This window comes from Pestalotiopsis fici (assembly GCF_000516985.1).
Source record: "Pestalotiopsis fici W106-1 unplaced genomic scaffold PFICI_Scf_3, whole genome shotgun sequence".
In the NCBI taxonomy this organism is placed as follows: domain Eukaryota; kingdom Fungi; phylum Ascomycota; class Sordariomycetes; order Amphisphaeriales; family Sporocadaceae; genus Pestalotiopsis; species Pestalotiopsis fici.
Genome location: NW_006917093.1, coordinates 978,611 through 1,006,606, shown reverse-complemented (window position 1 = coordinate 1,006,606; position 27,996 = coordinate 978,611). Strand labels below are relative to the sequence as shown.

At 49.9% G+C, this 27,996-nt stretch overlaps 9 protein-coding genes across 9 annotated transcripts; 3 read left to right on the top strand and 6 right to left on the bottom strand.

Annotated features, from left to right (window-relative positions):
• Positions 1-640: 640 nt before the first annotated feature.
• PFICI_04508 (uncharacterized protein) lies at positions 641-3,245 on the bottom strand (the record flags this gene model as incomplete). The annotated part of the gene is made up of 6 exons (XM_007833089.1): positions 641-829; positions 895-2,783; positions 2,855-2,934; positions 2,984-3,000; positions 3,064-3,133; positions 3,190-3,245. The coding sequence occupies 6 exons, from the start codon at positions 3,243-3,245 to the stop codon at positions 641-643; spliced, it is 2,301 nt and encodes a 766-aa protein (XP_007831280.1).
• Positions 3,246-4,481: 1,236 nt separating this feature from the next.
• Positions 4,482-6,196, bottom strand: PFICI_04507 (Cytochrome b2; the record flags this gene model as incomplete). The annotated part of the gene is made up of 5 exons (XM_007833088.1): positions 4,482-5,555; positions 5,608-5,883; positions 5,947-5,984; positions 6,044-6,077; positions 6,131-6,196. The coding sequence occupies 5 exons, from the start codon at positions 6,194-6,196 to the stop codon at positions 4,482-4,484; spliced, it is 1,488 nt and encodes a 495-aa protein (XP_007831279.1).
• A 1,168-nt stretch (positions 6,197-7,364) lies between these two features.
• On the top strand, positions 7,365-7,997 carry PFICI_04506 (uncharacterized protein; the record flags this gene model as incomplete). Its single annotated transcript, XM_007833087.1, has 3 exons — positions 7,365-7,554; positions 7,815-7,895; positions 7,963-7,997. The coding sequence occupies 3 exons, from the start codon at positions 7,365-7,367 to the stop codon at positions 7,995-7,997; spliced, it is 306 nt and encodes a 101-aa protein (XP_007831278.1).
• A 347-nt stretch (positions 7,998-8,344) lies between these two features.
• PFICI_04505 (uncharacterized protein) lies at positions 8,345-10,313 on the bottom strand (the record flags this gene model as incomplete). Its single annotated transcript, XM_007833086.1, has 5 exons — positions 8,345-8,882; positions 8,946-9,090; positions 9,149-9,392; positions 9,446-10,082; positions 10,144-10,313. The coding sequence occupies 5 exons, from the start codon at positions 10,311-10,313 to the stop codon at positions 8,345-8,347; spliced, it is 1,734 nt and encodes a 577-aa protein (XP_007831277.1).
• Positions 10,314-12,578: 2,265 nt separating this feature from the next.
• Positions 12,579-13,854, bottom strand: PFICI_04504 (uncharacterized protein; the record flags this gene model as incomplete). Its single annotated transcript, XM_007833085.1, has 4 exons — positions 12,579-13,394; positions 13,453-13,566; positions 13,625-13,774; positions 13,834-13,854. 4 exons carry the CDS (start codon positions 13,852-13,854, stop codon positions 12,579-12,581), a joined length of 1,101 nt encoding a protein of 366 aa, XP_007831276.1.
• Positions 13,855-14,375: 521 nt separating this feature from the next.
• PFICI_04503 (uncharacterized protein) lies at positions 14,376-15,987 on the top strand (the record flags this gene model as incomplete). Its single annotated transcript, XM_007833084.1, has 3 exons — positions 14,376-15,515; positions 15,588-15,787; positions 15,864-15,987. 3 exons carry the CDS (start codon positions 14,376-14,378, stop codon positions 15,985-15,987), a joined length of 1,464 nt encoding a protein of 487 aa, XP_007831275.1.
• Positions 15,988-16,529: 542 nt separating this feature from the next.
• PFICI_04502 (KRR1 small subunit processome component) lies at positions 16,530-17,692 on the bottom strand (the record flags this gene model as incomplete). Its single annotated transcript, XM_007833083.1, has 3 exons — positions 16,530-17,129; positions 17,203-17,442; positions 17,555-17,692. 3 exons carry the CDS (start codon positions 17,690-17,692, stop codon positions 16,530-16,532), a joined length of 978 nt encoding a protein of 325 aa, XP_007831274.1.
• A 3,784-nt stretch (positions 17,693-21,476) lies between these two features.
• Positions 21,477-22,534, top strand: PFICI_04501 (uncharacterized protein; the record flags this gene model as incomplete). Its single annotated transcript, XM_007833082.1, has 2 exons — positions 21,477-21,698; positions 21,761-22,534. 2 exons carry the CDS (start codon positions 21,477-21,479, stop codon positions 22,532-22,534), a joined length of 996 nt encoding a protein of 331 aa, XP_007831273.1.
• Positions 22,535-24,574: 2,040 nt separating this feature from the next.
• Positions 24,575-26,055, bottom strand: PFICI_04500 (uncharacterized protein; the record flags this gene model as incomplete). The annotated part of the gene is made up of 3 exons (XM_007833081.1): positions 24,575-24,859; positions 24,918-25,156; positions 25,254-26,055. The coding sequence occupies 3 exons, from the start codon at positions 26,053-26,055 to the stop codon at positions 24,575-24,577; spliced, it is 1,326 nt and encodes a 441-aa protein (XP_007831272.1).
• Between the last annotated feature and the right edge of the window lie 1,941 nt (positions 26,056-27,996).

Genomic DNA, 27,996 nt, shown 5'->3' with positions numbered 1-27,996 from the left:
TCGAAACAAGTCACAAACCAGGCCCACTGTCACAATTATGTATCAGTATTCAAGGAAGCTGATTGTGAGAATTGATCATTTCAATTTTTACTGTTCTCATGCTCGCCTCTACTTTGGCGGACCACCAAAAACCAGAGTTCTCTTGCCACAGAGCAGCATATGCTGCGTCTAGATGCCCTGACTAGCCAATATTGGATCAAAATGGCCTTGCTTTGACAACCGTCTTGGTTGACACAGAAGGGACCTGGCTTTAGCATCATAAACAGACACCGGGTGTGTGCAGTGACTGCTGTTGTCGCCATCGCCTTGATACGTATACGCGCTTGTTTACAAGACCAAGGCAATGTAGCTTGCCCGATATCCATATGCGCAGTGGTCTCACAGCCACATTACCATGTGCATTGGCCTGCCCGAAAGCAATGCACGAAATCTATGTATGTTGTCATGACACTATAAGCCCCGTTTCACCTGACTTTGCCTGCCTGATTCCTTCCCCAGCCTCTCGCATCATGCTGTAATGTACTATTGACGCTTCGCATAGCACTGCATCCGCCGAGACAATGCAGCGCCGAAACGGAACAAAAGTCCTTGATCGTACAACCCGCCGATACCACACATCAAGATATATGGGATGCCCGGCTTAAGCAAGGTAGCCTAGCTCGTCACCATCGAGTCGTTCAAGATACTCCTTGTCTAGCAGGATCTCTATGCACTTCTTGATATCCGACACCTTCGGCATGAAGCGGGACTTGATCTGAGAGATGGTTTCGCTGACGAGTTGGCTGTGCTTCATGTTCTTGCGAGCCTTCATGATTCGGACGATCGCAGACTGCCGAATGATGTCAGTTTCCATGCAACGCATGAGGTCAAGTACGGATGAAGAAAAGTTATTACCTGCAAAACGAGTTTGCGATCCTCTTCGATCGTCTTGTTCGTCTCGACTTCTTCCTGCTTTTGCTCCGTCTTCGTTCCGACATTGAGGTTCACGCGGATCTTCTTGCTCTTGAAGTCGTAGTTGAGATGGAATGTGTGGCCAGGTCCGGGTTTTGATCCCTCAGGTTTCATGTTGAGTACCTTGGCCTTGCACAAAATACCAATGGCTCCATCGAGTGTCTCGGACGACAGCGCAGTCATGCTAGCAATGTCTTCGTACGTGTGCTCATCCTTCTCGTTGAACATGAGAAGAATGGCCATTTGGTAGACGCTGACTTGGAAGGTGTAGGGTGTCTTGCTGCTCTTACAGTATCCAGTGCGGACCTCTCCCTTACACAATTGCCAGAGCCATGTGAGCTTGCGACCGTCGTGCTTGTGTTTGTAGAATTGTCCAAACCGATCAAGATCGGCTTGAATCTCAGCAGGTGGGTTGAACTGCGTGTTAGGAGGTGTCAACGGCCAAAAGCTGGTTCCCAAGATGGAGTATGTCGAGTCCAGGGGCTTGGATGCAATCGTAACGCTCTTGGCATGTTCCTTGTAGCCATTGTTGAGATCCTTTGAGATCTGCATATCTTGGAACATGCGTTGAAGCTTGTTGGTATACTCGAAACCGCAAGCCTCCTTGAGCTTGCTAATCATGCTGGTTTCGGCATCGTCAGAAGATGAGTTGCTGTGTACTAGTCGTCGTGCTAGCATTCTCGAGTAAAACTTCTGGAAGACATCTTTGTCTTCAATGTACTTGAACACAGTCATGATCTGAGTCAAGGTTGTGTCCAGTTCAGTTTCCTCGACGCCAGTAGCGCTCTTCTTGAGCAGCACATCCGTGTACTTTGCAAGAAGTTCAGGCGACTTGTTCGAGCCAGCTTTGCAGATATCATTGCGGTTAACGAACTCCCTACATGCGTTATCCAGAGATCTAGTAAACTCGGGTTCGTCGTTGAAAGCCCGCTTGACCAAGCCTTGATACTGTGTGTGCACCGTCAGAAGCGCGTCGACATATACCTTGGGTTCCAGCTTCTCGGCATCCGAAGCGACCTTGGCAACTGCCGCGAGACCGGCATTGCGCACATGAGCCTCGAACTTTTGCCGCAAAGGAGTGAGACCCTCGGGAATTCTATTCAACAGGTTGAACATTCGTGCCATGTCTTCTTCCCTGTCGTTGTCCAATAGGACCTGGAACTCCTCGCGGAGGATGCTTTGGTGATCAGCGATCAGGGCGTTATTACAGGTCTTGCGCAGCGGTATCGCTATGTCGTTGTGCAAGTACATTCGTACGCGTTCCTCTTCTTCGTTGAGGCGGGTTTCAGCCTTCTTCATGAATTCTACCACGCTGTTCTCGGCGATAAACTGCTTGGACTCGGCTTCGTAGAACTCCTTGGTTGCGTCTAGGAAGGGCTTCTCGAAATGGAATCTGTACACGTCCAGAGTCGACTTGGTGGCATCGTGCTCGTCAAGTCCTAACGACACAAAAGAATCAACGACTGATTTGATCTGGCCGTGCTCAATAGTCTCGCCATTTCTTTGCTTGGCCACGAACTTGAGGACAGCATCCATGACTTTGGAAGAGACCCTCTGAAATAATTGTGTACGCCATTGGACCAAGTGAAGTGTGTACACGTCGTAAGTGTCCTTTTTGCCCTCGTCCATTTCACGCTTGACCCAGTGGCGATTCAAGTATCGGAAGAGGTGGTGAATGTACTTGGCAGCTGTCGTGTATCGGTCCCATTCTTTGATGTAGAAAGCAAGTAGGGCCTCGTCCGTGTGTGCCTTTGAATTCTCGTAGAGAGTAGCGAGATGATTGTTCAAGTATTCAATCAATTTCTTGTAGAGATCCTCGCCGAGCAAGTGTGCTGGGAGAAAGAAACGTATTAGTACATAGGATAAGAACCGGGAAACGATAGCGAGCGAATCAAACACGAACCTCCTCTATGAGCTTGGTTGCCACTGCCAGGAGTATTCACAGTCACGGCTTTCTGGCTGGTACAGAAGTTGTGCACGGCACTAGCAAAGGTCAGCAGAAGCAATGGTAATATGCGGCAAGGCTGCTCACGTGTAGATGCCCATGTACTAAGATGTTCGTGTTAGCATCTTGTCCACGGAAGTGATATGGTGCTACGAAGAGCGACTTACGGTAGCTAGATCCATGCCATCTTGCAGATTAACCATAATCTTTTGGATGCCTTCCTGAAGATATGCCCATCTAGTCCCTTGGTCAGCAGTGGCAACGCGAAGGACTTCCAGCACGGTGGCACGTACGTTGCAACAATGTCCTCCTTGTTAGGAGGCATGATCATTGGGCGAGCGGCGGCCATGGCGTCGCTACGATATCAGAGGTTCGAGAGAGTCGTGGTTCGGTCTATGGTCGTCGTGTCATGTGTTGTGTGATGTCGCCCCGTCTGGTTCGTTGGCCGCACCAGCAAGCACGGCAGGTGCTCGGCTGGGTACCTGGTAAGACCTCGAAAAGGCAGAATAATGCCCTGAGCGTCAGCGCCACCGGATAATCTGCGATCGGAGACCTGCGTCGGTGTGTCTGCGAGGGCGTGGTTAATATCTTGCGCGGGCACAGCAGGGGAACGACAGCTGCTGCGAGTCCGGATTGCGTGGTTGAGTTGAGGGGTGGAGAGTTGAGATAGAAATGGAATGGATGGGACGGTAGTCTAGGATGACGCGCCTGGGCGCAGGGGACTTTAATGGCTGAATGTGGCTACTAGGTAGCCTTTGGATTCACACTGACAGCAGTCTTTTGGTGGGGACCCGCGAAGTTGGCTGATGCCTTACCTCTTAGCCTCAGGAAACACCCCGCGATTGTTACCAGGAAGCAGCAGCGAAACTCAATCCAAAGTGACGACGGGAGCGTCAGCAGATAGAGGGGGCGGCGGTATTTCTTGCGATGCCCACCAAGGAAGAAAAGATTTATGAAAAAAGAAAAATTGTACAATACTGTAGACGTTTTCTTGAAGCAGGTGATACTATCAAGCAGGTTGAAAATCTGTTCCGCCTGAAAGCGTAAGACGGACCGGACTGGAAACAAAAGTCGCGGGCTTGTTGGCGGGCAAGTTGAAGGGGAAGGCGAGAGAGCTGCAGCTACAATCGGGGCCGCCGACCTTCTGACTGTAAAAGCCTGGCGCACAGACCAGGCAACCTAAATGTTCTCTTCTTTCATTTTTCAAGGCAGGCAACCGCGCTTTGCCTCAAGCTCGGCAGGCTACCACATGCAACAACACTCGTGGATGTAGGCATCTATGTAGGTAGTTACTAGTCAGTGCTCATTATGTAAGGCGTGTATCGATTTTCTGATGTCAGATATCTGGGCGGTGGTGTCAGACTGATACATTGTTCAAGAGTTGAATCACCAGGAGCGCTAGGTGATATCTTTCCAATATCCAACGAAATCTACAACTTTCTTTTGTATTCTTCATTTATGTATATACCAAAAATCGAAAACACGTCTTGCTGGCTTTAGCAGGTGTATGTAGGTATCGCTTTCCCATCATAATTATCGAAAATTCCTGAAAGTGTTTGGTATATGCTCTAATGACTCCATGATCCTACAGCTTCGCTTTGGGCAGTTTAAATGCAGGCGTGGCAAGCGCATCATACACGGTGTGACCCAAATTATCCCTTGGTACCGGCGTGACGTGACTGCCCAAGTTTCTCACATCGATAAGTGATGGGTTGAGCTGGTCGATACTTGTACAGCCAATGAGGCGCATGTTCATCTCCATCTCGTCCTTCAGCAGCTGCATAGCCCTATCGACACCTTCCAGACCGTATGCCGACATGGCGTACAGGAACGGCCGTCCGATGCCGACACCCTTGGCGCCGAGACAGAGTGCCTTGATAATGTCGGTTGCGCGGCGAACTCCGCCGTCAATGTAGACCTCGATATTGTTCTCCAGGCCTAGTTCACGGAGGACTGGCATCGTCTCGGCGAGAACCTCGACACCAGAGCGGGCAAAATCGAGCTGACGTCCTCCATGGTTGGAAAGAACCACACCCTGTGCTCCAACCTCGACCGCCTTGAGCACATCCTCCACACGCTGTACGCCTTTGAGGATAATCGGCATCTTGGTGATGGACTTGAACCAGGCGATATCTTTCCAGGACAGACTCGGGTCGATGAATGATGAAATTGCCCGCGCAGCACCTTGACTGTTGTCTGTCGCTTGGCCGGACTGGACGTTAGTTCCCTGATCCTCGAATTTGGATCGCATATCTTTCTCTCTCCTTCCAAGCTGGGGGGCGTCCACTGTGATGAAAAGGCCCTTGCACCCCCGTTTCTCGGCGTGCTCAACGATGCGCTGGGTGATCTTGCGGTCCGCATTGACATAGAGTTGCAGCCATTGAACCTGATCTCCTTCGGCAGCATCCATGATTTCGTCAAATGAGCATGATGCAAGGGTCGGGATCATTTGCACCACATTATGCTTCTTGGCAGCCTTTGTCAACACCACCTCGCCTTCGGGATGGCCGAGTTTGCCCAGAGCTGTGGCCGTAACGTAGAATGGCATATCAACCTTGGTGCCCAGCATGGTAGTAGAAAAGTCGACCGTTTTGACATCCACCAAGACCTTGGGACGGAACCATATCCTGTGGAAGGCCTCGTGATTCTCTCGTAGCGTCTGGAAAATGTATTAGGAGTGTGCTCAGCAGCTGAGCTCGGGCACGACTAACAATTTCATCATCTGCAGCGCTGGAGTAGTATCCCCAGGCGCCCTTCTTCATAGTCTGCTTGGCCACGGACTCGAAATCAAGAAGATTGTAACATTGGTCCAACAGAGGCTTGTCTTTGATCCTTTGCTGACGCTCTTCCTCGGCTGGGTCAGCTTCCTTCTCGACTTTGGCGACGGTGCTCATATCCACCACCCCGAGGTGTTTCGACTTGTCGAGGTACTTGTCCAATGTGTCTGGGGGGTGAATAGGGTCGAACTCCTCGGTCGCATCTTTGCCCTGTATTGCGGACTGGTCAATCGCCTGACATGCGAGGGAAAGTATACAGACATTGCGACTTACAGCATACTTGAGTATGATTTTCATTCCACCCGGGTGCTCTGCGATTCCTAATTAGCCACGGGCACAATCTTGGGCGCATGATCATGCCCAAACGTACCCGGGAGAAACTCTGTCACATCATAGGCTTTGCCCTGCGTCGCCGTCAGTTGATTGCGCTGGATGGCTCGCAGGGGACATTCCTTACATGTATAATGACCCAGCACGATTCTTTGTTGTCGTGTTTGGAGACCTCGACACCGGAGAGCGTCATCTTGAAAAAAAAGAGATTATATTCGTGATTCTTTCAATTCCGTTATCCAATATTGTGCAAAGACAGGCTAAAGTATAGCAAGGTTCGTGTCGACGAGTATAGAGTGGGTGAAAGATGGGGGAAGGAGAGAGTTGTGAGAAAATACAGGGAGGTCACAGCACGACAAGAAACAAGTATTGGCCACTCCCCCAAGTGAAGAAACTATTTACGAAGCGGCAGTTATCTAGTCTCCCTAAAATAATGTCCAAATGCGCCGACGCGGTCCTTGTCGTGATGGCAAATGGCCGACCACCGCCCACCTCTTGTGGGGAAGTTTGGGGATGAGTGGGGACAAAACTCGGGATCTCGGTCTGAAGGAAGGCGGATAAGGCTAGTGGCTATCACTTTTGATGAATCATGGCCTCGGGATTTCTGTACTGTGGTCCAGCATTGGCCGAAGTGCGGATTCCCACCGTGTGCGAGACCAGCAAGTGTACAGAGTACAGACAACCATTGGAACCAGACTCGTCACACCCGGCATTCCAAATCACCATCGGATGTCTTCCCGTGCTGAACAGTTGAAGGCGGCAACTTTAACAGACAATATAGACTGATCTGCGACGGCGGCATGCCATCCGGCCACTCAGACTCATTGAATTCTTGACTTGCGACGAGGTTCAACCACTTATGTTCCTTTGCCTGGTGCATGCTTGTACACCCTAAACTGATTACATGGTGCTCACAAGCAATTCCCCTGAAGTCGCCAACAAGGTTCTTTACATAAAGTACGTCTTATACGCCCACGTGACCAAGTACACAATATGCCCATGTATATTGCCTCATGGTCAATTCAAGCATGTTTCTTCACATGGAGGACTTGGATACTCTGTAACCAAAAATAGATATTTACAACATTGGGTGGGAAGTTTGATCAAAGTATTATAGTTCAAGCGCTGCATCCATCTGCAACGCCAACCCCGCAGCACAAAGTCATCATCTTGCACGAGACGCCAGTCTTACAAATCCTCTTCCTGCCCCTCTTGCTTATATATTCTTGATCGTCGTGAGACTACAAACCACCTCTTTACACATTATCATCATCTCCCCAGGGACCCTCTTATTCCTTTACTATAGACAAACAATTCCAATCATCTCAACAAGTCTCCCTCCGTTTCAGAAAGTAATCGCCATGCCTTCCGGTCACGCTAAAGCATCGGTCAATGGCACCATTGTGGCCGACGCCTCGGCCTATGAAGTGGTTGAGGGAAACGTTTACTTCCCGCCCTCGGCCATCAAGTCCGAGTTCTTTACCAAGACTAGCCACACGACCCACTGCCCGTGGAAGGGCGACGCCAGTTACTACACGCTCAAGGTCGGAGGTAAGCCACAAGTAGTAGCAATAGTGGTGTGTAATAATGGGGGTGGAAGCCATGTGCACTTCCTCGCACTAATTCCCCGGGATTTCCGGGTACCCCGGATCTCTTCGGCTCCGGGGCCCGCCGGTGGAAGATGAAATGCAATCTCTCAAAATCATCAAAAATCGAGCCAATCCAAAGGAACAGACTGGCAGTGAAAAACTATTACACTCAGCGGATTGAATTCAAAACTCACCCTTCTAGTTTACTAACCGTCTTAACAGACAAGGAACTCGAGAACGCCGCTTGGTACTATCCTGATACCAAGGAAAAGGCAAACCATATCAAGGATTATGTTGCCTTTTGTAAGTTACACACAAAGCACCATTTTCCAGTGTTCTGTCGAATCAAGTTTTGCCAACATGAGTACAGACAAGACCAAGGTAGATATCACGTCGGAAGAATAACCGAAAAGTCCCATGAGCGTGTCCTGGTCTATTACACAGGTCGATTATCGATAGGGACACCAGTCATAGGTTTTGGAGCAAAAAAGCAGTCAGCTGTCACGTCACATCCAGCATTCAGTCATGTCTATAGTATAATAATTCGCAAAAGTTGTTGAATCAAATTATTGGGGTATATCTATCGCGAAAATGAAACATGATTACGTGCCTTGACTTGCCACTACAAACTGCCAATCACCACGCTTGCCATGTTTACAAGAGAGAGAAAAAGATCAGAAAAAAGGTCTAGCTCTACATTGGATCATATGTGCAATCCCACCCCATGTTTTCTTTTGTTAGTGTTTCCCAGCTTAGTGAGCAACGCCCTCGGGCTTGGTCTCCAGGACACCGCTGCCGGTACCCTCAGAGTGGGCAGACGCAGGAGCAGGTTGGTCTTCGCCGCAAAGCTCCTCGAGGGTCTTGCGCTTGGTCTCGGGGATAAAGAAGGTAGTGAAGACACCGAGCAGCATGAAGAGGGCGTAGATCTCAAGGACGTGGTCCATCCAGGGGGCATCACTCGAACCGGCGGGGGCGCCACGGGTGCGAAGGGTGGCAATAGCGCCCTGGCCAATGATGGAGCCAATCTTGCCGGAGGCGGCTGAAATACCGTGCGAAGTAGAACGGTATCGCGTAGGGAAGACTTCACCGGGGACAACGAAAGTCGTGGTGTTGGGACCAAAGTTGAAGAAGAACTGCGCCAGGACGTAGATGGCGAGCAGGCCGTTCTGGGAGTGCACTGAGATGTAGTTGTAGGCGAAGCCCATGACGCAGAACAGGATGGTAAGAATGATGAAACCCATCAGCTGGATCGTCTTGCGGCCGAGAGTATCAATGGTAGCAACAGAGACCCTGCAACATAGATTTGTCAGAAAATAAGGTTTTTATAATAGCATTGGGCGAGATATCACATACCAGTAGCCAGGCACAGCACCTGCAAGAACAATAATCAGGTTACCGACGGCGGTGTTGTAGAGATACTGGTAGGTGCTTGTTACGCCCTTAGTAGAGTAGCCAATGACACCCAAGATGGTAGCGTTGTTGAGCGAAAGACCATAGTCTAGGTATTCTGTGGTCAGTTCCAGATCTCTGGGTGATACATGTCAACGAAAACTTACAAGCAACGTCCAGCATGAACCAAGATCCAGCGGTACCGAGCAGCAACAGACCATTCTTGGGAATGGCGTAGTGGCGGCAGAAATCACCCCAGCTAGCCTTGGGGATTTGCATTTGCTCCTGAGCAGCCTCACGAGCCTGGATACGGGCAACCTCATCGGGGTGACCCTCGTGCTTGCCGGCCATGTAGGCCTTGACATCGTCACTGGCCTTCTCGACATCTCGGCCAACATCAAAGGTGTAGCGCTGGCGAATAAGTCAGTATTGGGATCTCCGCTACGGAGAGTTTCATAACTTACAGGAGTCTCGGGGATGGTAAGACGGTAGTAGAGCGCGATGCAAGCGGGAACAGCACCGAAACCAATGAGTGTTCTCCACATCTTGTCAACAGCGACAGCGCACCAGGCGTCGCAGGTGGTTGTGCTGGTAGACTGCAAGAGAGCTTCCTTGAAGCCGAGGGTAATGAACAGCATGACCAGGGCGCAGACGAGCTGGCCGATACCCTGCATGGCAAAGACGGCAGCCATCATCGCACCACGCCACTTGGTGGTCGCGAACTCGGATGTAATGATACTGGACAGCGGGTAGTCACCACCAATACCGACACCCATCAGCACACGCCAGAAAATGATGAGACCGACAATGTTCATCGAGGGAGAGTCGGAGGCAAGGGCCTGGCCAAAAGTCGCAAAGATGATAATGATCAACTCAATACCGTACATCTTCTTACGGCCCAACCTGTCGGCCAGCCATCCGAAAAGCAGCTGACCAATGACGGTACCGGCCGAAGTAGAGAGCTTGATCGCACTGTCGGAGCTGGTTGGGAGTTTACCAGCGCTGGGGTAGTAGACTATGCCCAGCATAGTAGTCAAGAGGGAGACGGCGAAGATATCGTAGGAATCAGTGAAGAAACCAATACCGGCAACAATGACAGCACTGTGAAGGGTAGTCAGCATTCGGGCTGTCTCAAACCAAGGACGAGTTGGGAAAATCATACCGGACATGGTACCAGCCAAAGGGAGCCTTGTCAATCTCGGCAAGAGCGAGACGGCGACGCTCGTTGGGGTCCTGAACGTGAATAAAGTCATTGTGGAAGTTGTGGTAGGCAGCATTGCCTCCAGAAGTCTTCGAGACGGCCGCAGGCGCGGCTCCAGGTTGGGAAGACATTGTTGATTCTGTGTCCGTCCGGCTTCAACGCAGTCAGAGTATCTTTCCGAGTGAAGAGGTCTTGGTTTCGGGCCGGGCAGCTGTGTCAACGAATGAATAGGTCGAAGTCGACGGGGAAATCCCTTTCGCCAAGATGGAATGGTGCAACACAGAGAACGAAAAGAAAACCTTGGCCAAACAAGACGGGAAGTGACCTCTTTATGGCTGGCGCAAGAGGACTGCAAGGGTGAGCAACTTATTTTCCCCCTTCCATAACGACAAGGTAGCAGCTAGTTCAACGGAATTACTATGACTATTCAATTTTTTTTTCAGAAGCTCCAGGCGACGACAGCCTACAGGTCAGCGGCGCAACCGCAGGGCCGCATTGGATCAGCCCACCCTCCAATACCCAAGTGGAACTTCTATTAGTGAATGTCGGCTGCTCCAATTGGCAAGTTTTCGACTGTCCCGAATGAAAGGATCAAGGCCTGTCTGCGAATCGGTGCCGCGCGTGCGTCCCTTGAAGGCTCGCTTCCTTGCTGAGAAATACTCCACTGATCGGTCAACATATCGGGATTCGGCGCCTCATTGGACACCCTCAAGAGCTACGGCTGATGAGAAAGAAGGTTTCAAAGGGTCTGCCTGTCTGCCTGCCGATTTTTGCAATGGACATGCAAGCCACCTTTGGCCACTTCCTGGTTGGGAAGCTCTGTCTATTGCTTATTTCGGCATAATGAGTCGTAAGCTTTTCCCAGTCCCTCCAGTTGCTCAACCCAAAGTCAGTATGGCTGCGGCCGGCTCGAAAGCTAAAGACGTGGTGTCCTGAGACTACTGACTTCTCGCATCCCAAGCAGTTGGAAAACGGAATCCACTCTGCTGTTTACAGCCATCCCAACGCGCGGAAGATTCCACTATTGGGGTGTCATGGCTAGGCCTTGGCGAGAACGTGTTCTAGTGGGATGCCTTGGCGATGGTGTCTTGTCCTCAACATCGTCGTCCATCGTTATAGTCCCATCTGGCCAATCAGAGAAGAGAACAGAAAACGTGGACTTGAAATAAGCTCGCCATTCGTTCTGGATCCCGTTGGAGCCCAAGACGTTTTGGGTTAGTGTACCCCGGGCTCCAGTTTAGCGTTAGATTGTCTTTCAGATCCCTGCAGCACTTTCACGTTGGATTTCTCAAAATCGTGACCGAGGACCGCAAAATTCATGCGCCAGTATTCCGTAAAATCATTATGTATGATGTTAATAGAAGCGAATACGGATCTCGTGAATAAACGCGCAACCCGGACACCGGCGCATTTCGTCTCACCATCCGACAACTGCAACTACACAATCGACACCTTGTCTGAATCTGAAATAAAACTTATTCCTATTCTCTGTCGCGTGACGCAGTCGTGAACTCTGGTCTGTGTCGCTTTGAGGCTTGAGACAAGCATTTCCAAGACGGGTTCCAAGACGTTCCCAGACGGGAACGCACATGTGTCTGCTTGGCGAATAGAGAATAATTGAAATATTGAAGCAGGGGTGATAACGACGAAGCCTCCTCACGCAATCTCGGCGAAAAGAGGCATGAGAAGTCTTGGCAGGTCTAAAAACGCAGAATCGTTCAAAAAGCTCTCGAGATTCCAGACTTGATCATGAGCCAATCACAGGCGAGTGTTACTACACGCGCTCAGCCTGATATTGAGCGAGGGTTGTCAGCATGTCGGCTGCGGGTCTCGGTTGCGTCCCAGCCGCGGCCACTAGAGCAGAATACGGCTGATACTATAGTGTCGACCCTAAATGTGTATCGCCACGTTCGAGTCATCATCATTTCACCTTTCGAACCTCAGATAGAACTTCGTCTCATTGCCTCGATGTCTATGCAAAAAGTTGGCGTCTCGGAGCGCATTCCGCAACTCTGGCCAGTATAGTAAAGACTTGGTTGAAAATCAGTCGGCATGCTCAAGATACTCGCTTGACTGTCGTAATCGATATTGCCATTCTTGGATCGTATTCGTCGAACCAGTGTCGGCCGTTAGAACTTTTCAGGTCGAGTCATGCGGACCGCTCGGACTACTCTGGAAAGGATCCATCAGCTGAGCCGACCAACCTGCAGATGCCTCGTAGCTGGTACTCTTCCCATTGGATGTATAACCGTAGCTGAGGTTACCACGGATCCGCCGAGCCAGCCCGTCGGTATCCTGAGGAATGCAGCTAGGGCCGATCGACAGAAGACGGCGGCGGGATGCTCCAGCCGGAAAGTCATCCAGCTTCTAGATTCACTGGTTTTCATGTCTGGTCTTCAGACTTCGACAATCTCATCGTCGTCGTCATCATCTTCGATAGGAATTGCCACGTTTTCTTGGGCAATTTCTTCGATACGTGGACCGCTTTCTTCTCCCTCCTCGTCACGCATCAAAACATTGACCAGCCGTTCGCAGGCGTCTTTGACATCATCATCACTGACTCTCGAGTGTGTTTCGCGAATAATCGGGTAGACCTTGACCTCTCGGAGACGGTCTCGACCTTCTCTGGTTGAAGACAACAACATCAATGTCTCCACATGTGTCTGAATGATGTTTGGATCCGAGTCGCGTGCTTTGTCCGGTGGCAGCAGCTGCAAATCTGGCAGCATAGCCATGGACTCGTCTAGATCATACTCCTCGTTTCCAATGATTGGTAAGATGATGTATGGCAAAAGATTGAGCTCATCTTCATCCATGAAACTGGGGTGGGCCGACACCTCAAAGGCAACGTTCTTGATGGTCGAGGCAACACCTTTCCGCCGCACGTCTGACTTGTGCTCTGTGAAGACCTTCAACTTGCTGAGAGGGATAACTCCGTCATACTCTTGCTTCTGAAGAAAGTGGTGACGAATCTCGGCATGTTTTGTCAAGTCGGCAAACAGGTACGACAGGTGATCAAAGTCAGCCTCCTTGTTGTAGGTACCCTCAGCGCCCTTGACAAACAGATCCAGAAGTTGGTTCAACACGAGATCGTTGGATCCGAGCTCTGTGGGCGCTGGCAACTTCTTTTGCAGAACGGATTTGAAGCCGTCAAATTTAGCAAGGTTTGCCAGCAGCATAGACAACAAGTTTGCGTTGGGCTCCTTGGGGTTCTATGTTGTGTGAGTTACTTTTATTTCGTAAGAGCCCATGGTGGAATCCTGCACTGACCGTGATGAAGCCCAGTATGGTGGTGAGAAACTGGTCATCTGTAGCCAGAGACTCGAGCACCTCGCGATCTGCTGAGAGGTTGATAAGTATCGTTATGACATGCTCGGCGATTTTCTATATTGGGTTTTAGCCTTGTGCATCTGTACTGGTTCCAGTTTTCTGCGACACATACAGGATGGTCTTTGACCAAGAGCTTCAAGTTCTTGACAGGCTGAGAGTTGTCAACCTTGAAGATGCTGGGCTGCGAAGTTGAATACGGCACTAGATTCTCAGTGGCCAGCAGCCTGATCTGTGGGTTTGGATTGGCAATGAAGCCGACGAGCTGGAATCTAGTTAGTTGGCCAAGTAGACATAGACAGGGCAGGCAAAGAGATATAATACCTCTTCGAGTTCTGTAGGCATTTTGGAGTCGAGAATGCGCGTTGGGAAAAGCTTTGGGAAATTACTTTGGTTCGAGTCACACTACAGAACGTCTTAGAGATCTTCGAAGCATAAAAAAAAGTTTATGGCGGGGCAATCGTCATAATGCTTGATCGCAGGGCAAAACAGGTGGGTTTGGTGGGCTGTTGGCTGGTGCGTTGTGCAGTGAATGGAGGGGTCAATTCCTTGATAGGCGGCAGGTACGTACCTGTCGTGCTGGAAGCGATAAATCAGATAAGCCACAGGTCGTGCGGATTGGATCTGTATCTTATCGATTAGCCGGCTTATCACAAAAAAAGTGTCCCGCTTTCACTACTATTTTTCCCTTGGGCAATTTTCCGAGTGACCGCCAACCGAATCATAAATCAGCCCATGTCCTTTCTTGGGTGAACCCAGGCCAATTGACATTTCGGGGAGCATATTTGCCCGTTTTCCATACCCAGCCAAGAAACGATATATAGAAAACGTCGCGCATCACTCACCTCGTTTCCAACGCCAACAAGATGCCCAAGGCGACGACTCCCAAGGCCTCGCAGGGTCGGCGCCACAATCCCCTCGCGGATGACCTGCTCGCGACCGGCATTCTCAAGAACAAGGCACCCAAGCGCCAGGGCAAGGGTGGCGATGAGGACGCCGAAGCCTTCATTGATGCAAAGGCGTCCAAGCAAATCTTGAAGCTGGGCCGAGAATTGGCAGATGAGCATGATGCCGCACCGCCACGGCCACCTACGGAATCCAACGCCTTTGGCTTCGAGTCTCGGTTCGAAGAAGACGAGGAGGTTGGACCTTTCGACAACGACGACGAGGCCTGGGGAGACGACGACGAAATCGTGGAGGAGGTCGAGATCGAGCCCGAAGACCTCGAGACTTACAACAAGTTTCTCGGCGCCGACGAAGACCCGTTATCAGCACACGAATTCTTTGGCGGTCAGGCGCAAGAGACCTTTGCCGCAGGCGGCTCGCGAAACTTGGCGGATATCATATTGAGCAAGATCGCTGCTCATGAGGCAGGCCAAGGCAGTGGGCAAGGAGCTGGTCCCGTAGACGACGACGATGACTATGAGCTGCCCCCCAAGGTTGTGGAAGTATATACCAAGATTGGTATGATCATGTCGCGCTACAAGTCAGGAAAGCTGCCAAAGCCTCTGAAGATCCTTCCCACAATTCCTCACTGGGAAGATATTCTCATGCTTACAAAGCCGGAGGACTGGACGGCAAATGCGGTATACGAAGCTACTCGCATTTTCGTATCGGGAAAGCCCATCGTTGCTCAACGTTTTGTGGAGATGGTCCTGCTTGACAAGGTCCGGGAAGATGTCTATGAAAACAAGAAGCTGAACGTGCATTTGTTTGCAGCACTGAAGAAGTCGCTCTACAAGCCAGCGGCTTTCTTCAAGGGTTTCCTTTTCCCCCTCGTGTCGAGCGGCACTTGCACACTGCTCGAGGCTAGAATTGTTTCCGCTGTGCTGGTGAGAGTCCACATCCCTGTCCTTCATTCTGCTGCTGCAATCAAGGGACTTTGCGACATCGCGGCGGAAGAAGCTTCTGCAGGAACAGAGGGTGGTGGTGCCACCAACATCTTTATCAAGGCTCTACTCGAGAAGAGATACGCTTTGCCTTTCCAAGTCATTGATGGCCTTGTGGTAAGTTTTTTCTTTTTTTTTTTCTGGCTTTGTAAAAATCCTGTTTATCCCTTGTCTCACATGGTCGTATAGTTCCACTTTCTGCGAATGAGGAGCATGGATCCTGCAGCAATGCAAAAGGGCGACGCTATGGATGTCGGCGAGGAGCGTGCCGCTACCCAAGCCAAGCTGCCAGTCATCTACCACCAGTGCCTCCTCATGTTCGCCGAACGTTACAGAAACGATATTACGGAAGATCAGCGAGAGGCTCTTCTAGATCTCCTCTTGACTCAGTAAGTATTGATATTTCTGCTCGCCTGGATGATGGCTTCTGGCCTCTGAAAAGCACATTTGCTGACTATTTCTCAGTGGTCACCACAAGATTGGTCCAGAAATCAGAAGAGAATTGCTGGCTGGCAGAGGCAGAGGAGTTCCACTGGAACAGGCCGGTCCGGCACTCGACAATGACGACACTATGATGGCCATGGATTAGAATACGGCCATCAGCAAAAAGCGGTGCGGCAGGAATAGTGGGTAGAATAGCTGCTGGGAGTGATACCACATGACATTGATTCAGGCGCACGGCGTTGTGATCATATAGGCACGAATGATGCATTTGCATGAAAATACAATTGGGTATATGTCTCTTGATTATGTGTCGTCGACCTTGTCTCGAGCCTACTGTGATTGCCTGTATGGGAATTGATGGGAAGGCTTTTTCCCGCAACGGAGTATGATAATTGCATTGCCAAATGCAGACAAAAGAGATCACCAGCAAAAGCCAAACTTATTCCATAATAGGGATTCACGGAACACAATAAAGCTTGAGAAGTAATATCTATGACTTTATCAATGTCATGGCTGCATGGGGAGGGTATTTTACGTCGAAGAGGCCTTGTGGCGATCAAGGAATCATGAAGCCAGTAAGGAGTCAAGTAAAGGTCTTATTTGATTTGCATCATTGAAATTCATGGTATAATATGGAGGATCGCCATCAGCGCCTTATAAATGCACAAATACAACATTTCCTCACAACTAGTCCTCATCCTCGGTCTTGGTCTTTCTCTTCTTCTTTTTCCTGTCGGTACCCTCCTCTGGTGCAACAAAGTCCTTCTCGCGCTCCCTCTTCTTCTCCTCCTTCTTGATCTTTTGCTTCTCCATGCGCTCTTCCTGTGCAATTCTCTTCTTCGCCTCCTTGCCGACGTGGTACTCACCAGCCTCGATCTGCAGGTCCACCTTGCTCTTCTCTTGTGCGGGCGGGAAAGGCGTGTAGACCTTCTTGGCCTTGTCGGTAACGTTGTGGGGCACGTGTCGCTTGCTCAGGTTGCGTGCCTTGTAGTTTGGCAGAAATCTGTCCCAGCTCTCGTTGGCGAGCGTGGGGTCCTTCATGAGCTCTTGCTTGACCATGAGCTCCTTCACCTTGTAGATGGGATGTACATTGTCCATGCAGTCCTCCACAACGCGACGAACTTCCTTGAGACCCTTGTACGGGCCCATTACCGAGACGGTATTACCATGGACGAGAATGTACGTGGACGTGAGCAACTCGAGCGCTTTCAATGTTGTGCCGCCGGGACCAAGAATGCGTTGCCGCCTCTTTACAAACTTTTCCTTGTTACGAACCAGGCTTCTAATCTGTCATGATTGGACACAGCGTTAGCAAGTATCTAGCCACGGCTAATGCCTCAAAGGTGATTGATGTGCCTACCTTGATAATATCACACGCCACGCCATCCTCCAAGATGCGCACAGCTTGCGGTGCTGGCACTGAACGAGCAAGCAGTCTGATCAAGTCGCGAGCGTTGAGAATAGCAGCAGGATCGAAGGTTTTTCTGGTCGTCTTTACTGTCATGGAACCCTCGACCAAGTCAAGTGTACAGGCAATGCCATGTTTCTCGAGTGATTTCGTGACGAGCGGCCATGCTTCTCTGAGGTAAACTTCTCTGTACTGAGAGCAGTTAGTATTGCGATTCAAGGCAAAGAGTCCCGATGTATGCCGTGGCCAGCACCGCCGAGGGCGCACGTATGCATGGGCGCCGGGGTGGGAGTCAAGAACCTACCTTGGGGAAGAGTGTTGCGAAGGATGATTCCTCCACAAAGTGACCACCGACGTTATCTTCGGGTTTGAAAGGGTCGACCTTCCATTTGTCGATGTCTTCCGTATCCCACGGTTTGTCTTTATTGTAGATCGAAGGCATGGCTGCTTGGGCGGTGCAATTGATGCTTGGAACGTCTAGAGAGTCTGCAGACTGCGACACAAACGAAAGTTGGTGATGAACTTTTTGGTGGGGCAAGATCCGATAAGCTGCGCCACACTGTCGCCAGCCACATAGAGTTGAGGCTTATAGTTCTTCGAGAAATTAGTGTGCACAACTAGTGTATTATACCAAGGATAAGTTTCTCTCACGCCTAACATAATTTACCTACTGTCGAAACACAAATGGAAGCAATTAAAAAAAAAGGAGCCGCTTCACACGCGATACCATTAGGCAAGGAAGCTAGCACATGGGAGCAAAGAGGTTGAACATGTTCTCACAACAAGGTTGGCATTGCCGTCTCGTGATCTACGGTGTTCATTTAGTTACTCTGCTGCCGGCAAGTCCGATAGGTCTTGGGAAAGAGAGACTTGACTGGTTCCTTTCCCGAGGCAGTTCAACACGATGATGAAAACTACAGGTTCACTCATGGATAAACAAAGTACATGTAGCTCTAGAAGAAATAGCTACCTTCAGCACATTATGACTGCCGAAATATGTGATACTGAGGCTTGCATCCGGGGCTATGTCCCCTGATGATCCGAAACGTGTGTAAGTGCCAAGTAGTGTTTAAATGCGAATAACTTTAAATGTAGTGCAGAATCCACAGTTCCGTCACATGTGACAACTGAGCTTTTTCCTGTTGGCGGCTCCAGAAGTAAAAGGTGTGCATTCCAATGACTAAAATGATGCTCTTTCGAGGAGGTCGTCTTCCCAATGGCGTCTTGGTATTCAGGTCGAACGATGGACCGTATGATTGAGGTTGGATCTCGTCAAGTACCTATGTACACTTTTGAATGCTGCAGGTAACAAGAAGGATGAAAATTTTCGTCTCCTACTTTGACGTTTCTATTGGCTCTGCTGGCGGTGATGACAGTTTGACGACTGCCGTCAGCACGATTCCCATATTCTTATTCCCATGCAATTTTCGTGTCGCTGCTGCTGCTACGTACTAGTCTCTAGAACACCGGGGAAGGTGGAAGACGAGCCGTGTTCGATCGGATCCCAGCTTAAAATCTAATCGGGTTGCGCACAAACGGGTATTATCGAGCATAACGGGCTCACTGGACCCGTCTGTCTTCATCTCGCGCCGACCCGACGAGCCAATGTCCTGATCAGGATTAGCAAGGGGTAAGGCATGAGTGTTATCTTAGTGCAAATCCTCCGTCCGCCAAGCGGCCAAGCCAAGGGAGACAGATGCAGAGGAGGAAAAAAATTGATGAGTGTCAACTGCGGCTGGCCGTTTTCTAAAATAAACTTAGGTAAAAGATGAACAGAGAATGACAGGCATCCGACCTTGGGCTTACATACAGCACCATTCTGACTGCAATAAGGGGTGTCGCCAAAGGTGACGCTTCTTTTCTCTTGCAACCAAGCTCGATTCCATTCTCCATTATACTACCTGCCGTCCTGACCAATTTGCTCGCCGTCGGCTGTCTTTTGACTTGAAAATTATATCAGCTCTGGCACTTGATTTGCGATGTTTTTATAGTCTCTATACGCCAACTCGGATTCACCTCGCACCCCAGTTGCTCGCCCAGTCTCACTTTCTAGCTAAGAAGCCGGTTGCAGCATTCCCCTGCGTCAGCACAAGAATTTTTTTTGTCCCAGAGGAAAAGCATACCGAAGACACGTGAACAAGCGGAAGCACGCAACGGGCTCTTCGCGAAACGAGCAGCCGGGAAAAGCGTACTGTTACGATCACGACTGAAGGCGTCCAACTTTCTCTATAGTCGAGTCTCGGGTTTATCCTCGAGACATATTCATCTTAGCCACGGCATCCTTATTAGCTGTAGCACGGGCGGCCAGTATAGCTACGATTGCGCCGATTGCTCCCACGCCGACACGAATATCCGCCTCGTCCATTCTACCGCCGATCAGAATCGCCATGGAGGATGGCAAGGAGGGCTTGGCGGCGCCGCTGCCGACCCTCGAGCCCATTTCTCGACCCAGTTCGACTGCAACGACGGCATCAGAGGCGATAGCTCAGCTCCCAAGCATACAGGCTCTTGCTAGTGGTACTTCTACCAGCAACAGCTCGCCGCAATCAAGGTGAGTACGACACACGGCAGCACATTCGAATACCCCGACATCACCTCGCTCGGCGAGTGTTTCCATGCCCTGGTGCAGCGATGCGGTTGGCAAAAGAGCACATGCTTCAGTCCAGGGAGCGCCAGCGACAACAAGCATATGATCTCATGTTGAAATGACCGAGATGGACTATTCGCACAGTAATGGGTTGCGCGGAGCTTTTGTGGCTGCTTTGCTTCCAGTTGCTGTGGTCCTAGTTGGCATGCCTCAATGGCCATTGATCTTGCTCACGCAGGCTGGCAGTCATGATTTGGCTGAATTCGAAGCGCTCATGGATTTATGCGGTTGCTCGAACAGCGACTGTTGGCGGGCGATGTTGTTTGTCAAGTCCATTAGCCAGCCTTTTTAGCAGCTTGGAAACAGGCGCAGTTATCGACGACCCCACCACTAATCCATCGCCATTCCTGTTCACCCCTCGACAAACTCCATATCCAGTCACCATTCCCCAATTCAGCACATGCTCCATTTCTTTTCCTGGCGCGCGAAAGCCCGTGATCGCGACATTGCCTTTCCTCACCATTGGGTTCATTGCGCTGCACTTTTTTTTGTCTTCTTTACACTCGTACATAGTGAACACTGACAGTCGTGTTCCTTAGACCAAGCAACCCTCCGACCGCGATGGCCTCTTCAGGGCAAATGCCTACGCTGCCTTCGGGCGCCGTGGGGGCCAACTCGTCGCCGCACGCGACAGTGCCAACAGCTACTGGCGGTTTGGTGAGTCCTTTTCCTTTTATTCTTCTACTACTACTATCGACTTCTCCTATTTCCCGACCGATTTGAGTCTTATCGGCGGAGCGCAGCCGCATATTAGCTCAATTCATCGGTTTATCTTATCCCGATAACATTTATCATAATGGCGCGGTGTTTATCGAGATGATAACAACGGCCTAAGAAATCTCGTGGGGTATTTCTGAGCTTGGCATGGATGCGCATTTACTGTGTACATTTACTCGCTTCTCTGCCCACTGGTAGATCGCTGCTGGACCTCTTATGCACGAGGCAATTGGCGTCCTGCTGGCAAGTGCTGGCGAGGTATCACCACTCAGCAGAGAATATTTCTTTGCTTTGGGAACCGAGACAAAATCCCGAAATCGCATTAGCCACTGCCGGGCATCGGTCCTGTCCGTTTTCGCAATGGCCTCTGCTTTTTCCCCTTCATTACAGGACCCTCGTCGCCTGCCAAGATGGTGGTAAGCAGCGAATCTGATTGGACGAAAATTTCCCCATGGCGGGGACCCACATGAAAAGATAAGCGGCAAGCACCCAGCCAGGGAAGAAAAAAAAAATGCAAAGAGGCCAGCGCCCAGTCCCAGTCCCAGTCAATCAGTCTGCCGACAATTGAAATTTCTTATCAGCCCCCAACTCAAACTCCTGATAACGCCCATCAATCAACGGAATACTCTATCAATCCGTCTATCTATCTCTCTATCTATCGACCTGCCATCGCGAGCCTGCAACCCCCCTTCAGCGTCGTCCTTTTATCTGATCCGAGTAGAGTTGCTCATCATATCGCATTCGTTTTCCGCCGATATCACAATCTTGCTTTTTTTTTTTAATCTTTTGATACCCCCCCGCGCGTTTTCGTCCCTTTTCTCCTGTCGCAATGGCTACATTACCACCGACACCCACCCCTACCATGGCCACTAACCACGAGTCCACCCAGCCCGTCTGCCAGAACTGCCAGACCAGCACAACGCCGCTATGGCGTCGCGACGAGATGGGTTCTGTTCTCTGCAACGCCTGCGGTCTGTTTCTCAAGTTGCACGGTCGCCCGAGACCCATTTCTCTCAAGACCGATGTCATCAAGAGCCGCAACCGCGTCAAGACGGTGCGCCCCGATATGCAGATGAAGAAGAAGGTCAGTACTCGAGCCGAAGCGCTTCGCAAACCTGTCGCATACTGACCGTGTCGTTCCTCCAGAGCCTTCCTGCTACCGCCGTCGATCCTAATGGCCTCAACATGCATGCGCACGATGCTGCGACTGCTGCAGCTCTCGCCGCTGTCCGACGCACCTCGCAACACAAGCTAAACGGTCACCCTGACGACTCTCCCGTCTCGCGCACCGGCACACCTGGCATGTATGATCCGAACCTGGCCATGTATACCAACGGCGTCGACGGACACCAGTATCAATCACCAGGCTTGCCCCAGTACTCGATGCCCACCGGAGGCTCTCCTGGTCACGACGCATCGGCTGCAAACGGCGATGCCCACCCTGATGTGACTGAAACCCGCGAGCAGTTGATTGCCACCAACTCCAGTCTCAAGACGCGCGTCAGCGAACTCGAGGTCATCAACGAGTTGTATCGCGGCCGTCTAACCCAGCTCGAGACAGATTCACAAAACGCCGACAATGTGCGCCACCAAGCAGAGGAAGCCTTGAAGGCCGAGGCTCACGAGCGCCAACTGCGTGAAGACTTGCAGCGCAGGCAGGATGAGACACAGCGCCAACTAGATGACAGCCATCGCCGCGAGAACATCTTCAAGCGCAGACTGGACGAGATGGAGCAAGAGCTCAAGGATGCCCAGGATAAGATCAAGCATCTTGAAGAGGTCGCTGCTGCTGCTGCCGTCGCCGCTGCTGCCGCCAACGCCGATGCTGATGCCGAGCGCCCTGCTAAGAAGCCTCGTCTCGAAGAGGAACCCAAGAAGGAGGAGACGGAATCTGCTCCGACACCTCAGTCGACCTCTTGATGCACGCCAATATCTCGACAACGGCGATGCCAACCAGGCTCAATGATGTCGCTCTCTTGGCGCACGCAAATCGGGCTTAGCTCACTCTCCAAAGGGAGTATGCTGAAGCCTTGTAAGATTACTGAAACGAATTTCTTTGCTTTGCTATACATACACCCCGTTCGGCTGGACTAGGATTCGACACAACTCCTTGGACCGCGGACTACTCTAATGATTGGCGTAATCGCCGTATTGCGTCCCGGACTAGTTTCTCCGGGCCGGCGAACCGAAAACACAAAAGTTAAGGTGGAAAACAATGGCCTTGGTCTGGCTTTCATCAGATCTGATTTCTCTGATATGATCACGACGGTCGGTAGATAAGGGTTTCACTGCCACGTCGATTTTGCGTGGCAGCTTCATTGAACATATCGCAGGCAGGCATGGGAGTTCGAGGGAGTCGAGGTTTTGCCTAGGCCATATTCCACAGGCAAATGGTCAATAAAAGTTGCTCTGCTTTTCCACAAAACTGAGAAATTCGCACAATTGCGACTTGATGTTTAGTGTCGTTGACTATCTCAGCCGTGCGCTGAGATTTTCAGTTTGTTCCTGGGCCGCGCCCTGGTATATGGATAGTCCTGACCCAGGAATTAGAGGCTGCTCCGATGACATGCCACTGGGGTTTTGCCCCGAGGCAAAGTGTTAGAGTGCAGCAAAAGTGTATGCCGAAACAAGTTCATCAACTGGAGTCCTTGGATCGCCGGCATCTCGTTACACTGCCAGGATGGATGAATTATAGGCAGCGCGTTATAGCATCTAAATATTTGGCCCCAATGAGGGTAGACCACTCTCCTCTTTGAGCAAGACTGCAACGAATCCTGGCAGACTTCTGCCTCCTGGTATGCAGAGCGGCGGACGGAATCTTCATGGGCAGATTGAAGGTCATGTGTGAGGATATTTGACAGCCATTGGGGAGCTTATAGCCTCCCGAGCATGCCGGCCACACCTGTAGCTACGGACTCGAGGTCGTACTTGAAGAATCCTCGGGAATTCAGCCGGCGTGTATTTTGCGTATTCCCATTCGTCGGCCCATTCTTCCTGTCGCGACTCGACCTGAGAAGACATCCCAAGGCATGCGAGGGCGCCCGAGGGGCTGAGACACCGCTTGATTGTGAACGATGTTTCGAGGCATGAGGTTTACGAAATAGTTGTGGAGGAATATTACTTGTAAGACATTTTTATTGATTTATTATTTCTTTTTTGAAGAAAAAAAAAAGGACCAATGCCACCATTATAATCGGCAAATCACTGTGAATACTTGTATAAAAATGTAAGTGGACTAAATAAAGATCATGCACCATGCAAGAAGAGATGGAGAAAACTATAGAGGGTAAAAAAGCAAAAAGAATGGTTACTAGATTGAATCTAGTGGAAGTGATGAGAGTGGGACTTGAACCCACGCACGTTTCCGTACCAGGAAGTAGGTGTTAAGGTAGACCTTAACCTGGCGCCATAACCAACTCGGCCATCTCACCGATGATTGTTGAGACGTTTGTGCTTTATTTAAAACTGACTCCTTGGCGGGGCTTCTGGGAGAATTGAAGGTGGTGGGTCATTGTGGACCTGGTTCGGATCAGTATAGTGTTGTGCACCTCATATCCTGTTTTGGCTCTGTATAATCACACCGTTGGTCTTGGATTCCTTCTCCATCATCGGTCGGAATGCCAACTGCAAATTCCCAAACCGGGCTACATCGCTCGTCGCTATCTTCCAAGACACGCACCAGTTGTCTAACACCAAGAAGGGTTTGGGAGTGGCATGTAATATCTCGCTGATACACTTATAACGTCCACGAATACATGGTCAGCAATCGATGTTAGTATAAAGACCTCTACCATATGGATCTTAACGCAACTCTCTGGTTTCCCGTTTACAACCCGTATAGCCTGTCACTCTTTTGTGCCAGCCATTTCAAAATGGCATTTCGTCGCTACCTAGGTAGGTAGTCGTAGATTTCCCGCCGCTCTCACACGGACTGCGGTGCCGCCATATACTGCGATACTACTACACTACCGCCGCCCGATCAAAATTGGGATCGTTATTGCCCGCACCAACAGAACTGAGCAGAACACATAATACATTGAACCGATCGTAGTCGATACCAACGCAATTCGCGGTATTGGAGCACAATTCAAGGCAAGCACGGAAGTTCTCAGTCGGCACCGTTACGATTTGGTTCGATCCTCCGAAAAAGAGGGCAGAGCATTGGATATTAAACGCTTCGCCATTTGCAGCAGTATACGACGGTGCAAGATCCACACAGCTCGTGGCAACGGGGACAGGAGTGAACTGTATAAGATCAGCAGAGATATCCATGCATTGAGCCACTATCTCGGTATTGACTTACCGTTATTGTAGATGTCGAAGTCGTCGTCGTTGTCGTTGTTGTACTGGCCGTGTCTGTGCTGGTGATCTCCGTTATTGAGGGTACCGTGGAAGTCGTGGTCGTCGTGGAGACAAAAGTGGACGTGGTGCTAATCGTTCTGGTAACCACTTTTGTGACTGTTCCAGAGGTGATCACAGTTGTGTCCGCCGTGATGGTCGTGGTAGATGTCGTAAATGTCTCTGTAGACTGATAACATGAACCTGAATAGTGCGCATTGTTAGTAGCGAGTTTCGTAAATGATCAGAGCAAAAGAATTCGAGACTATGAAGAAAGTAGTCCCAAAAAAGAACATCTTACAGTATTGGCTTGCCGAAGCTGGTGGCAGAGATAGTAAACCGTGGTAGAGCGAAGCCAAATAGTCTGATGTGTACCCGTCCTGGGTCGGAATGGTCGGGGTATATTCTGTAGGAGTACTGTGACCATAAGCTATATCGCTACTTGGCGAGTCTTCCCCATGCGGTGATCCGTGCCATGGGTAATCGGGCGAAGTGTCATGGAATGGTCTGGTGGGAGTATCTTGCATGGCCTCTGCTGGTCCCTGGTAGTCTGATGGCGAATCACCGGACCCATCACTGTACTCTGGATTAGGTTTTGCCTTGAACTCTGGCTGATGAAAGGGTTTGCCGTGAAAGACAGGCGCAGTAGGTCTTCTACGCGACGTCGCCTTCGTCTCCTGGCATCCGACATATCTCTTCTTTAATGCAGCCGCAGTTACGGTGACGGACGCAGTACTTGTTTCGGTTGACACCGAGGTGGAAGTTGTAGTAGTGACAGTAGTGCTTGTGCTAACGCTTGTAGTCGTTGTCGTGATTGTTGAGGTGGTCGTGGTGCTTGCAGTCGTAGTAGTCAGCGTGGTCGAGGTGGTGGTGGCGACCGCATCAGAAACTGTCGTCTCGGTGACGATCGTGGTCACAATAGCAGTAGAGGTTCTCTCGTATACACTGGAACAGAATCTTTGAGCCCAAACATCGTTTGACAAGGGGGACAGGCTCACGTAGAGCCCTTTTTGGCATGTCTCGTCAACAGATCCTAAAGCAAGTGTAGTAACAAAGAAGGATATTAAGGCACTAAGCCCTGTGATAAGGCTGAACGATCGCATTCTGAATCTTGCAAGGGAGAATATAGATTATGGCTAGCCAAAAAGGAGTCCACAAGGTGGATGGATTACTCAGGTTAAAAAGTCTTTGTACGAATGATTAATGGACATATTTTCGATACTTTAGCAGGCCGTTTGCCATGAACATTCAATCTATCTGCCGTGCAGTAATTGCGGCATCGACCGAACCCTCAAGTGGTGTTTGTCAAAATTTCTGTATTCATATGGTCGAAAGTGTACGTGATGTAAATCATACAGTAGTTCTTGTATCATAATATAATTACAGTGGTACGAACCATCAATTACCAAGATTCTACATAAAGGACAACTGCGAAGATATTTATTAATTATACGAAAATATCTTGAGCATATGTAGATTAGAATCTCAAGCCTCTCAAAGCAGCGGCTCCGTTGCTTATCAGCTAATTAAATAATCTCTGTCCCGCCTCACTTGAATATACCGAACCTTACTTATATCCCAGTGAATGGCAGCCAGCATCTGACTTTTTTTTTTTTTTTTTAAAGAAAATCTCGGAATCTCCAGAGTGTTGATATTTTCTGTTCAAAAATTTCCAGTCTCCACACCCTCCTTTTGCGGCCCTTGCGAGCAGCCAACGTATTGCGAGCTCTCCTCATTGCAGTAACGTCAGTCAGATTGTCGACGATGACGGGTGGTCATGGCTTGTCCCTTCTTCGACTGTTGACACCACATGGAGCGGATGAAGAGACCGTCGGTGCGCTGCTAGGTATGGACCCTGTCGGACTGTTGTTTCCGTAATGATGCTGCCGTTGCGCTATCCTTGATCCGATCCGCGTCAAAACGCTTCATCGTATATCCAATACATGCCAAGCTCATTTCATGCCAAGCTCATTTCGGGATTGCCTTGAACCTCTTTGACTTAACCATAGCAGCAGGTTGCTTTTCAGATGAAAAGCTATGCTTTTGCATCGAGATAATATCTTCCATCTAGATACTTGTGCAGCTATGTGGCGGCGGCATATCTGACGGTTCTTGCGGGAACACAAGTATCGTTCGTACCAGAGTCAAGACACCAGTACGGTAAGGATGATGGAGCATCAACCGCAGAGGTACCTCGAGGGGCCGAGTCCGCGTCTGAAAGTCCGGGCGATACTGCTCGAGGATCTCCTTTGCGTGGACTCTATTTAAACAGCACCTCTTGTGATGCATGAGTCCTAAACTACTAAGCATTTACATGCGCTTCAGTGTTGTCGTAGGACAATCCCTTTATTTAAAGCTCATATACACTTTTAACGAGTATCCTTGTGATGTTGAGACGTATTCGAACCGTGAACGTGATCACTCTACAATATTATCCTTGGCGACGAGGTCAAGATTCCACAATGCTTTCAGTACCTTGATTGAGTTATGATCCTCACATAATAATTCGTTTTCAAAAGATCTACGTCAAAGTATTTAAAATCATGTCGATTGCATCTTTGAGTTGACAAGTTTACATCTCAGCTGTGATATCTGTGGCACCATGTCTAAGCAGGCAACGAACCCAGACCTGAATGATAATACCAAACGATAGTTGTATTGAGTGCCAGCCACGTATCCTATATCACATAACCTTGTCCAATGGAACCTCCTAGTACATTCTTTTTTTTTTTTTTTTTTTTTTTTTTGGATCGTCCCCCGTCTCAAATCGGGTTGTCGAGACGTTGATTGCCCGCCAACACGAGGATCGAATCAAGCAACAGCCAACAGGAATCTGATTTTTCGTTTGGGTGAAAATCAATGGGAAGGCGATATTGAAATCTTAGTGTCAAGTGTGAGAATTTGAGCCGACATAGAGGGGAATCCGAGTTTGGCGAAGTTGACTTGAGGTTTCTCAGAAGTGAATATTTCCCTGACTTCCTTGGCTGGTGGCATTTTTGGGAGATAATCGGGTCGTCGAACTCTGAATATCTCAAAAGGAAGAA